Raw genomic sequence first — 14,765 nt, 5'->3', positions numbered from 1 at the left:
ACTAGATGTAGTTCGATTATTGTTACTGCTGATCAGGGCCGGCTTTTGGGGTGTGCGACCTGTGCGGTCGCACATGGCGCATCTCCAAAACAAGAGGAAGGGGACGCTGCACTGGCTCCCCTCCCCTTGCGTTTCTGAAGCACCCGGCAGTGCTGCGGGCCATGTAGCGACTGCTACGGGACCCGCGGTATGAGGGCACCCTGTAGCCCAGCCCATAACTATTATGGGCTGGGCAGCCCGGTTGCGTAGATAGCACCAAGGGTCCCCGGGGCTAGCGACAGCCACATTCACTTGTATCTGCGAACCAACCAACACTCACTCCTCGGGCCTCCAAGGCATTATTCATACTTTGTGGGGACGCTTGGGGGACATTATACTGTGTTGGGGGCACTATACGGTTTGTGGGGTGATATACTGTGTGGGGGCATTATACTCTTATGGGGCATTTTATTTATGATGGGGTGGAGCGCAAAAGAAAAAATTTGCACATGCCACCATCTATTCTAAGGCCGGCCCTGCTTTATATAAGGAAATTGGTAAGGTTTGAGAAAAATGGTAAATTCATATATTCCTGGCACAGGGAACTTGAATTGACTAGATTTTTACTGGGAGAGGGTCAACCCATCTTGGGGCTTGTCCACACGTAACGGAATTGCTGTATAAAATTTGTGCAGCATTTCCGCTTAAACCAGCAGACAATCCGCTGCGGAAAAAACGCACCATTAGCTGTTTTTTACTGCAGAAAATAGGGCGAATATTGCTGCGTTTTTTTCAAGTCTGTGAAATTGTGATATCGCCTCTGAAAAACGCAGTAATTCAGTCCACTTTCTGCAGCAGGAATTGACATGCCGCGGAACGAAAAAAAACCGCACCGCAGGTCAATTTCAGGACTGAATTTTTCCGCAGCGTGTGGATCACATTTGCTCATTTACACCCACTTTGCTGCTACTTTATTCTGTGTATATTTTCCGTCCACAATTCCGGATGGAAAATACGCAGCTATTCTGTTACGTGTGGACAAGCCCTTAAAATGTTACTCCACTTTGCATTATATTCTCCTTCCAAAATAATCCATTTCTGTTAAACCCAATTCTATTCCAATTTGTCAGATAACATTAGGTGTGATACTGGTTATACACTACAGATTTTACGAAAGGCAGATTTAAACTATTTTCTGCTCACAGACATCGACTGAAGACAGATATTCGTGAAAAAGTTGATCTGCCGTGTGGATTTTTTGGGACGTTGACTGGTTTAGTCCTTGGAAAGTTGTTCATGCCAAACGTCAGATCTGCATCCCTTTATTAGAAGCCCAGACAAGGCCACAGACCAGTCAGAGAGCGATCAGTGATTTTACATTTTAACATACGGTGTTGTTGTTGTTTAAAGTGACAACCTTTACAGTATATGATAAGTTATTCAGAACACAGGCATCTAAAATCACTCATGTATGGCCAACTTTAGTTAAAAAAATTCTAAAGATAACTTTAAAGAAATTGTATTATAAGTCATAGCAATATAACTTTTATGTTGGTTTAGAAAGTCATTGGTTGGCGGCTATCACATCATGGTCACTGGTATCCAAATTTCATCAAAAAAAGTCACTTTATAATGTAAAAATAGATATCATTTTGGTATAGCAATAAAATCACGTAGAGTATAAATCCTGTCTTTATAAACCCTGGTGGGTAGTTTGACCAATAAACATTTCAATCTATGTAATATAATTACAAATGTAATATGGCAGAAATAATTAAGTGTTAATTTTTTTTTTTATAGAATATATTGCTAGGGAAAAATATTAGCCTCTGGACTTCTTTTCCAGTTTAGATTTCTTGCATCCCAGCCAGTATTCTGCAATGGATCGCGGGTAGCGAGGAGAAACATAGTCCACGCGCTTTGTCTGGAGATTTACACGGTAATATTTATCTGTAGGAATAAAAAGAAACAAGGAATCATTACATTAGTTAATAGTACTTATAATAAGTATATGTGGGGATAGAAAATATGAGTGGGAGTGATGCATTGTGGGATGCAAAGTTCAACAATAGCTGAGAATCATAATGTTGTCCTGTCAACAGGTCCATCTCTTTCTAGTTATGAAACGTCTATGATCACTATCAAGATAAGGCCGAGGACTAGACATTGGCATGTTCCCTGGTCATGTGATGGACACACAGGATACACATACTGTAACTGTAACGAGCTGTGCACCTGACATGACCATGGACAGAAACCGCGTGAATAATGCCTAAAAGACATGAACAGTACAATCGTTTGTGTGTTAATGGTATAGTCAGATTGTGTTTATCTACAATTATGGCTTACAAATCAATCGGACCATATTCTAACGCCTTGGCGACATGCCTTGTACATGTACATGGTAACCGCCAAGGGGAAGTATGGAGCGGGCTCGCATATGAGCCTGTAAAAATAACGACATACTGAAATACATTAGTATTGAAATATATCGTGCAAGCAATCCAACAATCGCTAGTTCAGGTTCCCTAGAGGGACTAGTAAATAAAACAAAGTTTAAAAGTTAAAAAATGCTCCCTTTTCCCATTTTTCCCCTAAAGTAATGTTAAAAAAATTAGAAATTAACATAACTGGTATTGCTGCATCAATAAAAGTCCCAACTATTACAATATAATATCATTTATCCCACACAGTGAACGCTGGGAGAAAAAAGAAAAATGCTGTGATTGTTGCCACCTTAGCTCCCCCCAAAAAAATTTAATAAAAGGTGATCAAAATGGTACCAATAAAAACAACAGCTCGCCCTGCAAAAAACAAGTCCTCATACCACAATCAACGAAAATATAAAAAACTGTTTTTTAAAAAAAAAAAAAAAGTTGTTTATTTGTAAAAGTATTAAAACATAAAAAAAACTATATAAATTTGGTATCGCCGTAATGGTTTCAACCCGTAGAACAAAGACATTTTTACTGCATGGTGAATGCCGTAAAAACGAAACCCAAAAAGCAATGCCGAATTCGCTGTTTTTTGCCCATTTCACCCCACAAATATTTTTTATTTCTGTTTCCCAATACATTATATGGTACAATAAATGGTGCCATTAAAAACTACAACTTGTCCCGCAAAAAACAAGCACTTATACGGCCATGTCAACGGCAAAAATAAAAAATGATGGCTGTTGGAAGGCAGGGAGGAAAAAAGAAAATGAAAAAACAAAATTTGGCTGCGTCGCCAAAGGGTTAATAGTAATCAATGCAGAAATCCAGGTAATTATTTTTTCTTGCAACTGTATGTACATTTTTTTAAGGGTACATGGGGGAGGAAAAGCAGGGGACTTCTTTCTTAGACTATGTTCACACCACTGCACTTTCGGCATATATGTCTATGGTTAGATCCAATGTACTATAAAAGCACAATAAGCTAAAAAATAATTCCACTGCTTTTACTGGGTTTATCTTGTTTTAGTCACCTGTTCACTGCTTCTTGGTAACTATTCTCACTAATAAAACTAGCTGCAGGCTCTAGGATAGTACACACCATTTTTAAAGAAGTAAACACTTTGTACTGGCTGGCATTTTGGCGGACTTTCAGGAGGAACCCAATCAGGATCATCCTCTTCATCATAATCGAAGGCTAAAACGTCATCTAGAATTTCAAAGGCATCACTCCAGCTTGGCCTTCTCTTGCGGCTCTTTCTTCGGTTGGTCTTTCGCCTCCGACTACGACGCAGAGCAGATTTTTTTTTTTCAGGGACATATAATCTGCTTGGCAGTACAGCATCAACTCCATTTGGAACTCCTTTCCAGTCTTTTTTTATATAGCGAGGAACTTCATTGCTATCTGAAATGAATATATATGATTATGAATCAATGTAATTAAAAAAAATGGATAACATAATTACGGGATTCCAGCATATAAATCATGTGCAACTGATATTGCGTTTAGTTTCCATGATCTTTAATCTTAAAAGTAGCAGGATGCCATATACAAATCAATAACTTAAAGGGATCATGCCACAAATCATTTTCATACTAAAAGTCCAGAAATGCTGCATTCAGAAATGTCACTGTCATCAGTCAAACAATGGAGGCACCAATCAATGCCAAGGGGGAGGTGTTTACTCATGAGAGCGGGAGCAGTTGCCGGACTTAGGACCGCCCTCAGGGCACTTATAATTGCATAAATTTATATGCTACAGTAAGTCCATCTATGTGCATAAAAGTTTGTTTGAACATATGTTTAAGTTCCCTACCCGCCTCTGTTATTGGTTTAGTTGCCATTAAGGACCTGTCAGAATCCCTTTCAAAACAGTATAAAAAAAAGTCTTTCTAATATACTTTGTGTTTTAATTCTTCACCGTTTTCAAGATCTTTGTCTGCTGTCAGCAGATAAAAACATCATTTTTTGCATCCACAGACTGAAAATCGGTATATACCTACTGTAGTCTTATTCTCAGCTCACAGCTGGATAGAATTGTGTCCAGTCTAGGTAATCTTCTGTGAGCTTAAAGAGGCTCTGTCACCACATTATAAGTGCCCTCAGTGGCGTAGCTATAGGGGTCGCAGCGGTCGCACTTGCGACCGGGCCCCTAAGCCTGGGGGGCCCACGGGCCCCCGTTGCCATACTGTATGCTTCCAAAAAAAATCTGTGCCGTAAAGCCGGCACTTCCTGGTTACGGTCACATGGTACACTTAGTGTACCATGTGACCGTGTTGTCACGTGACACGTCTTCCGGACAGTGGAGTGGAAGAGTTGGTGCCGAGGACTCCAGGTGAGCTGCAGTCTGTGTTGTGTTGTAATGTATTGTGATGTAATGTGTTGTGTTGTGATGCCTTGTAATGTATTGTGTTGTATTGTGCTGTTTGCGGTGGAGAGGAGGGGGGGGGGGCGTTAAATCACAGCCCCCCCTCCTCTCTCCACCGCAAACTTCACAATACAGTATAGTACACATGACTATGAGAGCGGGGCTGCGGCTGTGTAATACAGCCATTGCCCCGCTCCTGAGTCCTGACATGTGCGCGCCGTCAGCATGATATGATGCGGCCGGCGCTGCACTAATGATCTGCGGCACTGAAGACAGAACATGGCACCCCCATGTTCTGTCTTCAGTGCCTGAACCGCCGCTCATTAGTGCAGCGCCGGCAGCATCTCCTCATGCTGACCGCGCGCGCACTTACTGTCAGGAGCGGGGCAAAGACTGTATTACACAGTCGCAGCCCCGCTCTATAACGGCGGAGATCAGAGGAACCTCTCATTTCCGCCGCTATTCTCCTGAATGCTGCAATCAAAGCCGACTGCAGCATTCAGGGGAAAATGAGAAGGGGGGGGGGGAATTCCTGTGACGCGATCGAGGGCCATACCATATATGGGCAGACAGCCCTGGGGTCTATTGAAGGACCCCAGGGCTGTCTTACCATATTTCCTGTTAGGGCATACTGAGGTATGTCCTAACAACTGCCTGTGTGCTATCTGTCCACAGGCTAATGTACTGACATATATCTGATATATGCCAGTACATTAAAGTTTAAAAATAAAGTAAAAACATAAAGTAATGTTAAATAAAAAAAACACACATTCACCTTTTTTACAATAAACATTAAAATAGGTCTCAATACATAAAATATACACATATTGGGTATTGGCGCGGCCGTAATAACCTGCACAACGATTTTTTTGCATTATTTGTGATGTGTACGCTGTAAAAAAATAAAATAAACTGCTTTCTATCACTTATTGTGAGGCACAAGGTGTGATGAATTTAACCTCCATGTGCCTCACATTAATAGTAATTAACCCCATCATGTACCTTACATATTAACCCATTATGACTGAGAAACATGACGGGATTAATTACTATTAACGTGAGGCACATTCAAAATTCATCATCACACCTCGTGCCTCACATTAGAAAACGAAAGAACTTTTTTTTTTTATTACTGTAAACGAAGTATCGGTATCAAAGTCCAAATTTTGGTATCGTGACATCCCTACACTGTGGGTCGCGTCCCCCTGGGGGTTCGTGTGAAGACCTCCGGGGGGTCGCGAGTCACTCACCGAGGTCCCGGTTCCATTCAATCCTAGAGCAAGGAGCTGGCATCTCCTTGATCCAGCATTCACTGTGCCCTGAGCGGCTCGACGCAGGCAGGCGGGATGTAGCGACATCATCGCGCCTGTCTGCGCTGAGTCACTCATAGCACAGACCGGAGGAGGCGAAGGATCCTTCACCCGGCGTAGGAACGGGGATAGGTAAGTAATTATGCTATTTTTTTTATTATGCACATATAGGGGCATTATACTGTATGGGGGGGGCTGATATTGTGTGGGGGGCATTATACTGCATGGGGGGCAGATATGGCATGGGGGCTGATATGGGGAGCATTATATCGTATGGGGCTGTTATGGGGGGGAATTATACTGTGTGGGGGCAGCTATGGGAGCATTATACTGTGTGGGGGCATTATACTATGGGGGCTGTTGGGCAAAGCGTCTGGGCAGGGGTCTGATGATAATGATGATGGTGGTGTTGGGGAGTGGTAGGGGGGCCCAAGCTGAATTCTTGCACCCGGGCCCATGAGCCTTTAGCTACGCCCCTGAGTGCCCTATATTGTACATGATGTGATCGGCGCTGTAATGTAGATTACAGCAGTGTTTATTATTTAGAAAAACAATCATTTTTGACTGAGTTATGACCTATATTAGCTTTATGCTAATGAGTTTCTCAATGGACAACTGGGCGAGTTTTACTATATGACCAAGTGGGCGTTGTACAGAGGAGTGTATGACGCTGACCAATCAGTGACCAATCAGTGTCATACACTTCTCTCCATTCATTTACACTGCAGATCGCGATATAGCTATATCGCTATGTGCAGTCACATAAACACACTATAACGTTACTCATGTGTCATGAAAATGAATATACATTACCTCCAGCCAGGACGTCATGTCTATTCATTCTCCTGATCACTTCTGTAGTGTCTCTATGATTTACAGCACAGCAGGCGTAGTCTCGCGAGATTACGCTGTAAACTGTCATTCACAGCGAGATCTCGCTGTGCTGTAACTCACAGAGACGCTACAGAAGTGGTTAGCAGAATGAATACACATCATGTCCTGGCTGGAGGTAATGTATATTCATTGTCATGACACATGAGTAGCGTTATAGTGTGTTTATGTAACTGCACATAGCGATATAGCTATATCGCTATCTGCAGTGTAAATGAATGGAGAGAAGTGTATGACGCTGATTGGTCACTGATTGGTCAGCGTCATACACTTCTCTCCACAATGCCCACTTGGCCAAAAAGTAAAACACGCCCAGTTGTCCATTGAGAAACTCATTAGCATAAAGCTAATATAGGTCTTAACTCAGTCAAAAATGATCGTTTTTCTAAATAAAAAACACTGCTGTAATCTTCATTACAGCGCCGATCACATCATGTACAAGATATGGCACTTATAATGTGGTGACAGAGCCTCTTTAAAGCGAACCTAGCTATTCAGGTCAGTAAATCAGTACAACTTTTATGACCTAGTGACAGGTCCTCTTTAACAGCCGGGACTTCAAATGAATACATTTAACAGGCATTGTAGCAATGTGTGCTGAAATGCCTCTTGGGGAGAATATCACCATGATAGGCACCATACAGCGACACAAAGAGTGCATAATGCATGATCAATGAAACTCTGTATCTATGAAATTGTCACACATATAACCATACAGCACTACATTCATTATAAAATGCTGAAATAATACTACATTACTGTGCTTAAATAATGCTGCCATGAAGTACTGAAAAAATACCACCGTATAGTAGGTAAGGCCAATTTATTCTGATACTTAGTGCTCATTTGTAGTAAAGGGCGCCCACTATGATGTGGAGAAAACACAAATGGCTACTCTATAATATAGGCACTAGTCTAGATCAACACTTTTTTTTTTAAACCATCAATAGGACATCAATGTCAACAGGTCAGAATAAAAAAAAATCTAAAGAATTTTGATTAAGTAACAGTTAGTTACCATTCATAGACAGGTAATACTGGGTCTGGAAATCTGATAATGGGTTGCTGGGCTTTGTGTAGCGTCCATGGCCGCGGATCGTCTGGATTACTCACTCCCCGACGGCTGCAGCCATGGATCTGTGAGCGATGGACTGCATCTCCTCCCCAGGAGACGTCAGCGCTCACTTCCGCCCGGTTCTGCTGTGTCCCGTAGGGTGCGCGCGTACGCTCGTGCCTGGCCTTAAAGGGCCAGCGCGCACACATGAAAATAATCATCAATTAACCCATGATCACCCTGGACTATAAAAAGGGCTCTGCCCTTTCACTCATTGCCTGAGCATTGTTGTGTTTACCCGTGTTAGTCTTGCAAATGGTCCCTTAGTGTTATCCTGTTCCAGTGTTCCCGTACCTGCTACCTGTATCCTGTATCCCGTGCTACCATTGTTCCTGTGCCTTAGAAAGTTGGAGTCATGTTGTGCCATCGGTCACGCCTGCTGTGTTACACCACGCCTGGTGTCTACTGCCAATGTCCCATCTGAGCCTAGCCGTTACTACTGTCTGAACTACTACAGGTACCCTTTTGCTTGGACTATATAGACATTGACTTGGTACACTGTTTGGCCAGCTGCTATCCCGCTACGGCAGTATGGCCCGGTGTGTCCACATATCCACAGATCGTGACACTTGGTTTTGAGTAGTGTTATATGTTTAAGAGATTAGGTATTTTCCCCTTATATATAGCTTATATTAGTATGTTTACATCTCATGCATGATTGTAAGGGCCTATTCACATCTGGGTAGGAGGTTCCGTTAGGAGCCTCCGTCGCAGATACGGCTGAAAATACCGGTAGCCATAGCGCAACATGCTGCACTATTGCTTCCAGTAAAATAACGGACACCCCGACGCAAAGCCGACAGAACCAATTAAAGTCAATGGGTTCCATTGGCCGCTGGTGGTGATGTCAGTCGTATAACAGTATTTCGGTATTTTCGTTGTACTACTCCTATGACGGAGCAGGACAATGGAAATACCAACGCAGATGTGAACAGGTCCTCATCGTGCACAACTATTTTACAAATTATTGAATTTTTAGAAAAAGAAATTGTAACAAAAAAAACAAAAACCTCTTGTGTCTGATAACTAATGGCAACTGCACCTCAGACATAATTTTGAATGGATTAGGAATTGGGAAGGTAGAAGTGTTATACTCAACTACAAACCAAAATTGGTATATATTACATGAATATTGGCCAGCTTGGTTTTTGCAGACTTACCTCTAAACCACCCTCCAAAGACAAAGTCAAGGTCTCGTTCCCAGCTATCATACTGGATCATTACATATCGTGTGAATGTCTCTGATGGGGATGAGGCCATGCACTCTTCTAGGGTGGGTTGGTTTTTGAATTCATACTGCCAATACCGACTACCTATAGTAAAGAGACATGGATTTATAGATTACGTAAAAATAATAATAAATATTATGCAAAAAAATAGGTTCTAAAGTTTTAACAAATGGTTAACACTTTTTAATATACATGTTATAAAAATTGAGCATGGACATGATAGGGGGAATTTATCAAACACTCTATGCTAATGTATTGGCGTAGGTCATTTGTATTTTGTGCAAAAAATTGGCAACTTTTTCATTTTTTTAATCTGCTCATAAAACTTTTCCAAAAGTGGGCAGGGCATGGCAGGAAGGCGTGGCCACCAAGGCTCAACAAATTTACTATAATTTCCGCCAGAATTTGATGTCAATTATAGAGCAAATTTATGCCAGCTCATGGCTGGCTTGGTTTGACTTTCTGGTGCACGGATGGCCAGAGATGTGCCAAATCCTACTCCAGCACACTTTCGATTAAGACTGGGGTATGAAAGGCCAGTCCTAACAAATTTGCCCCGATGTGTCATGCTGCACACATTGAAGTCTGTGTTGTGTATGAATGTGTATGTATAAAGAAACAAATTGGGAAATTTATTTAAAAAAATTAAGTTTGCAATTGCCTAAAGCAAACATTTTCACATTCCAATGTTCCTCAAGTGTCGTGCACGCGATCATATTTGGGATCCCTGTGACTTTGCATTAAAAAAAAGTTGCCTTATATCGGACTGTATCTTCCCCTAGAAGCACTGCTTTGGTGTGATATAAAGCACACAATATGGACTGTTTCTTTGATGCACACTATATTATCGTCCATAATGCAAAGGGTCAGTACATAAGGCCTTAGAGAAATGGGACTTACAACTCAAATGGATGCTATACACAAATTCTCCAGTTTTACTTTGCGCTAGTTTGTTTTCTCCAACAACATGTCCATACAGCTCAAGCAGCTGCAGGCTGTATCATCTTAATTTTTTTACTACTTAAAAATATATACTGAAATATGCTCTTTTTTTCTAATGTGTCTTAATCTTCAGATTGTATATATTAAATTTTCTTTACATGATTATTAGGGCAGTCGTACTGGCTGAATTGCTGCAACATCAGTTCCAAAAATGTGCTTTACAACAGGCATAAGAAAACTAATGCATAACATGACCTATTATTGTCTATGGGAGAGTGTTGTGGGCATGCTCAGTGTCAGGGTATGTTCACACGCTTAACCGAAAACGTCTGAAAATACGGAGCTCTTTTTAAGGGAAAACAGCTCCTGATTTTCAGAAGTTTTTTAAGCAACTTGCGATTTTTACAGCGTTTTTTACAGACGTTTTTGGAGCTGTTTTCAATAGAGTCTATGAAAAACTGCTCCAAAAATGTCCCAAGAAGTGACCTGCACTTCTTTTTCGCGGCAGTTTTTTTACGCGGCTGTTTTTCAAAACGGCCCGTCGGAACAGAACGCAGTTTTTCCCATTGAAATCAATGGGCAGATGTTTGTTGGCGTTCTGCTTCCGATTTTTCGGGCGTTTACGGCCCGAAAAACGTCCGAAAATAGGCCGTGTGAACATACCCTCAGTGTGCAGGGAAGGAGAGGAGGAGCTGAACTATCCCATTCTCCTATTGTCAATTGTGGATCCTGTGTTATCTGCCTCCAGCTGTCTGATATAGGTGTTACCTTTTATTGTAATCCTGCCTGTGATGATAATGAGATGACTGCTGAGACATGATCTCTACAGAACAGGAAGTGTCAGTCTGTTGTGAGGCTTAGTGGCCAAGGTGAAGATTTCAGGATTTTGTAAAATATACATGCACATAAAAAAAAAAAAAATTTTTTTTTTCTGATGTTACATTACTTTAAAAAATAGGGACGAATTTTTTACATGTTAAGTTCTAGTACATTTTTTGGGGAAGTCAAAATCTATGTATGTAAACCTAGCCTTACATGATTTAGTCCTACTGGCCTGTGTAGGAATATGTGAGTTGGTATTAATAGACTAGTATATTGTATAATTCATTGCAGACCACTAGATGGCAGAACAGACATTTCATTTAAAGGGGTTTTCCCATGAAGGACATTTATGACATATCCACAGGATATCGAAACCAAAGAATGGGTATGTATAAGGCAAAAACCAATAAGTCATGGAATAGCTATGTGAATATCCAAAATATATTTTATTTGATTAGAACTCAGTATGCTATGCAGAGGTTAAAAACATTTAAAAACGGCATAGAGAATGCCATATACAAGTCAATGGGAAGGGGAGACAGACCACCATGATAAGTGGCAAACAAAGTAGTAACTCCCACTAACTCACCTAAACCCCTAGAGCAGACGTTCGAATGCCAAAGATAAAGGAACAAGGACAAAAATTTTACATCAAAATTAGCATGAGATCAGCATGTCCTGTGTGAGAACCGTTTTAGGGGAGAGGGAGGAAGAGAAAAAGCCCCACGCGTATCGCCAACAAGTGGCTTCCTCAGGGGTATCCACAGGATATGTCATAAATGTCAGATAGATGCAGGTCCCACCTCTGGGACCCGCACCTATCTCTAGAACGGGGCCCCCTAAACCCTGTTCTAGCTTTTTGTGCTCACGCTGCCTCCCGGCCACTTACTGATTACATGGTCGGGAGTTATGGAAACAGCGTAACTTGCTGAGCTACGCTGTTTCTGTAACTCCCATAGAACTGAATAGTAGTTACGGAAACAGCGCAGCTTGCATGCTACGCTGCTTCGGTGACTGCCATTCACTACTATGGGAGTTATGAAAACAGCGTAGATCAGCAAGTTACGCTGTTTCCATAACTCCCGACCATGTAATCAGTAAGTGGCCGGGAGGCAGCGTGTGCACAAAAAGGTAGAACGGGATTTAGGGGGCCCTGTTCGAGAGTTAGGTGCGGGTCTCAGAAGTGGGACCCGCATCTATCTGACATTTATGACATATCCTGTGGATATGTCATAAAGATCCTTCATAGGAAAACCCCTTTAAAGAGGATCTGTTACACTTTTTTCTCTCCCTATGAAATAATCATAGGGTAGGGAACAGATCCTCCAGACAATGCCAGAGGTTACTTCTTTTTCTTCTTTCATTATGTAAATTTTCACTATAGAGCAGCTAGAAATCCTGATATCTTTCCTACTGTCAATGGTAATTACACTGGCAGGAGTCACAGGCAGAGTAGTGCCCTATTCTGTTAGTTGTGTATGACTATTTTGCCCTAATATGCTATTATCTGAAAAAGTTTTATGAGAGAAAGTAGACAGACAATGCAGAATGTCTGTCAGCAGACTACTGACCACCAATTGCAACCACTGTATACTACCTATGGTGCATTAGGATGTTGTAAAACTCCTCACGCCTTCCATACATCTTCTTTGGTCTATTACCGGATCACTCAGGCTCATAATGGGAGAAAATCCAATAAAATAAGTATATTGGGTAAAGGGGGAAACACTAATATACCATTATTTACAAAAGGTTTGTAGAACAGGATTCTTATATGTCATTCTTGAACAAATATGCTCTGCAAATATCACCAAAATTATGTGGTATTTGACAATACTTAAAGGTATCTTGGTGTTGGTGAAAATTACCTTTGAAGAAGTATGCTTTTTCAGTGCCTTGATAATTACTGGCTGGAAGAGAAAAGGCTGCATCAATATCATCCGGAATGTTTGAAAAACCGTCGTTAATGATATTGGGGAATCCAGAGTCCAGGACGCCGTCAGAAAACCGCCAATATTGAGTACCCTATAAAAGCAGGTGGGCAATCAACTATGGCTTAAAGGGGTTTCCAGTAGTTTAATACGAACAAATGTATTATAGCATGTTATAATTATAACATTTGTGTATTTAAGTAAAAAAAAAAAAAATGGACTTGGGGATCTCATTCAACAGCAAACTGAAATGTAACAATCAATGCCAGGCAGCTGCTGCCAAGGCAAATAAGACAAGCCAGGCAGCTGCTGCCAAGGCAATAATTGACATAGATGCACATGATGAGATCATAAATTTACCTCTATACAAATCATTAGTCAGACCACACATGGAATATTGTGTACAGTTTTGGGCTCCAGTGCACCAGAAAGACCTAGCAGAGTTACAGCTGGTTCAGAGGTGGGCAACCAAACTAATAAACAAAAAAAGGGTTGACTATTGTACCCCAAAAACATATATCATAATTTGAGTTAAAACGGCTAAGGGGCAATCTAATAACTATATAACAAGTGGGCAGAGGAAAGAAGGTTTTTACACCAACATACTGTAGAAGGGGATTCTTTACTGTAAGTGCAGTGAGACTATTGAACTCTCTGCCAGAGGAAGTTGTCATGGAAAGGGGTTTGGACGCCTTTCTTTAAAGGATTTTTTCCCTAAGATGAGGAAAATTGTCTTCTGGTTCTTTTTTTGCATTTCCAATTACACCACCCAGATTTTGTCAAAGCTGAATAGCCCTCATTTCTCTATCACTACATTTTAGGGCTCACATATTTTTCCACACACATGTTCTCTACTTCTCACGCACTCATTATAATACTTGGTTCCAGGTTTTTTATAATAATAGTGCTAGCTTAAAACATTCCCTTTAAACAAACCAATGCTTGCATGACCAAGAGGGATACTACATTTCCATAAAGGGGACAAATTCAGAATGCTATCAAAAATAGAAGTGTTAATAGTTTTTTTGTTATTAATTAACAAAAGACAAAGTGAATAAACAGAAGAGAAATTTAAACCAAATCAAAATTTGGTGTGACCACCCTTTGCCTTCTAAACAGCATCAATTTTTCTAGGTACACTTGCACAAAGTCATGGATGTTGTAGGATTATAGTCAGGTGTATGATTAACCAATTATACCAAACAGGTGATGATGATCTTCATTTTCATATGTAGGTTGAAACAGTCATTAACTGTATCAGAAACAGCTGTGTAGGAGGCTCAAAACTGGATGATGAACAGCCAAACTCTGTTACAAAGGTGAGGTTGTGGAAGACTGTTTCATGTCATAGGTCCACCATGGCACGACTGAGCATAGCCATAAGACACAAGGTGGTTATACTGCATTAGCAAGGTCTCTCAAAGGCAAATATTTCAAAGCAGCCTAGGGTTTCAAGATGTGCAGTTCAAGCTCTTTTGAGGAAGAACAAAGAAACGGGCAACGTTCAGGACCCTAGATGCAATGGTCGGCCAAGGAAACTTAGTGCAGAAGATCAAAGACACATCATGCTTACTTCCCTTCGAAATCGGAAGATGTCCAGCTGTGCCATCAGCTCAAAACTGGCATAAACCAGTGGAACCCAGGTACACCGCTCTATTGTTCAGAGAAACTGGACAGAAGTGGTCTTCATGCAAGAATAGCGGCCAAAAAGCCATACCTTTGACATGGAAACAAAGCCAATGG

At 41.1% G+C, this 14,765-nt stretch overlaps 1 protein-coding gene across 2 annotated transcripts in view; it reads right to left on the bottom strand.

Annotated features, from left to right (window-relative positions):
- Positions 1–1,285: 1,285 nt before the first annotated feature.
- Positions 1,286–14,765, bottom strand: part of VTN (vitronectin) — a 37,248-nt gene continuing 23,768 nt past the window's right edge. For both annotated transcript variants that reach the window (XM_075854148.1, XM_075854149.1), the window contains 4 exons: positions 12,960–13,116; positions 9,259–9,411; positions 3,517–3,819; positions 1,286–1,929 (listed from right to left, as the gene is read on the bottom strand). In XM_075854148.1, coding sequence (XP_075710263.1) covers positions 1,802–1,929; positions 3,517–3,819; positions 9,259–9,411; positions 12,960–13,116 — 741 coding nt within the window. In that variant the 3' untranslated portion in view covers positions 1,286–1,801. The remainder of the gene's footprint in view (positions 1,930–3,516; positions 3,820–9,258; positions 9,412–12,959; positions 13,117–14,765) is intronic.

The sequence above is a fragment of the Rhinoderma darwinii genome, chromosome 2 (assembly GCF_050947455.1).
Source record: "Rhinoderma darwinii isolate aRhiDar2 chromosome 2, aRhiDar2.hap1, whole genome shotgun sequence".
NCBI lineage: Eukaryota > Metazoa > Chordata > Amphibia > Anura > Rhinodermatidae > Rhinoderma > Rhinoderma darwinii.
The sequence above is the reverse complement of the archived record's forward strand: the minus strand, read 5'-3'. Positions and strand labels throughout refer to the sequence as shown.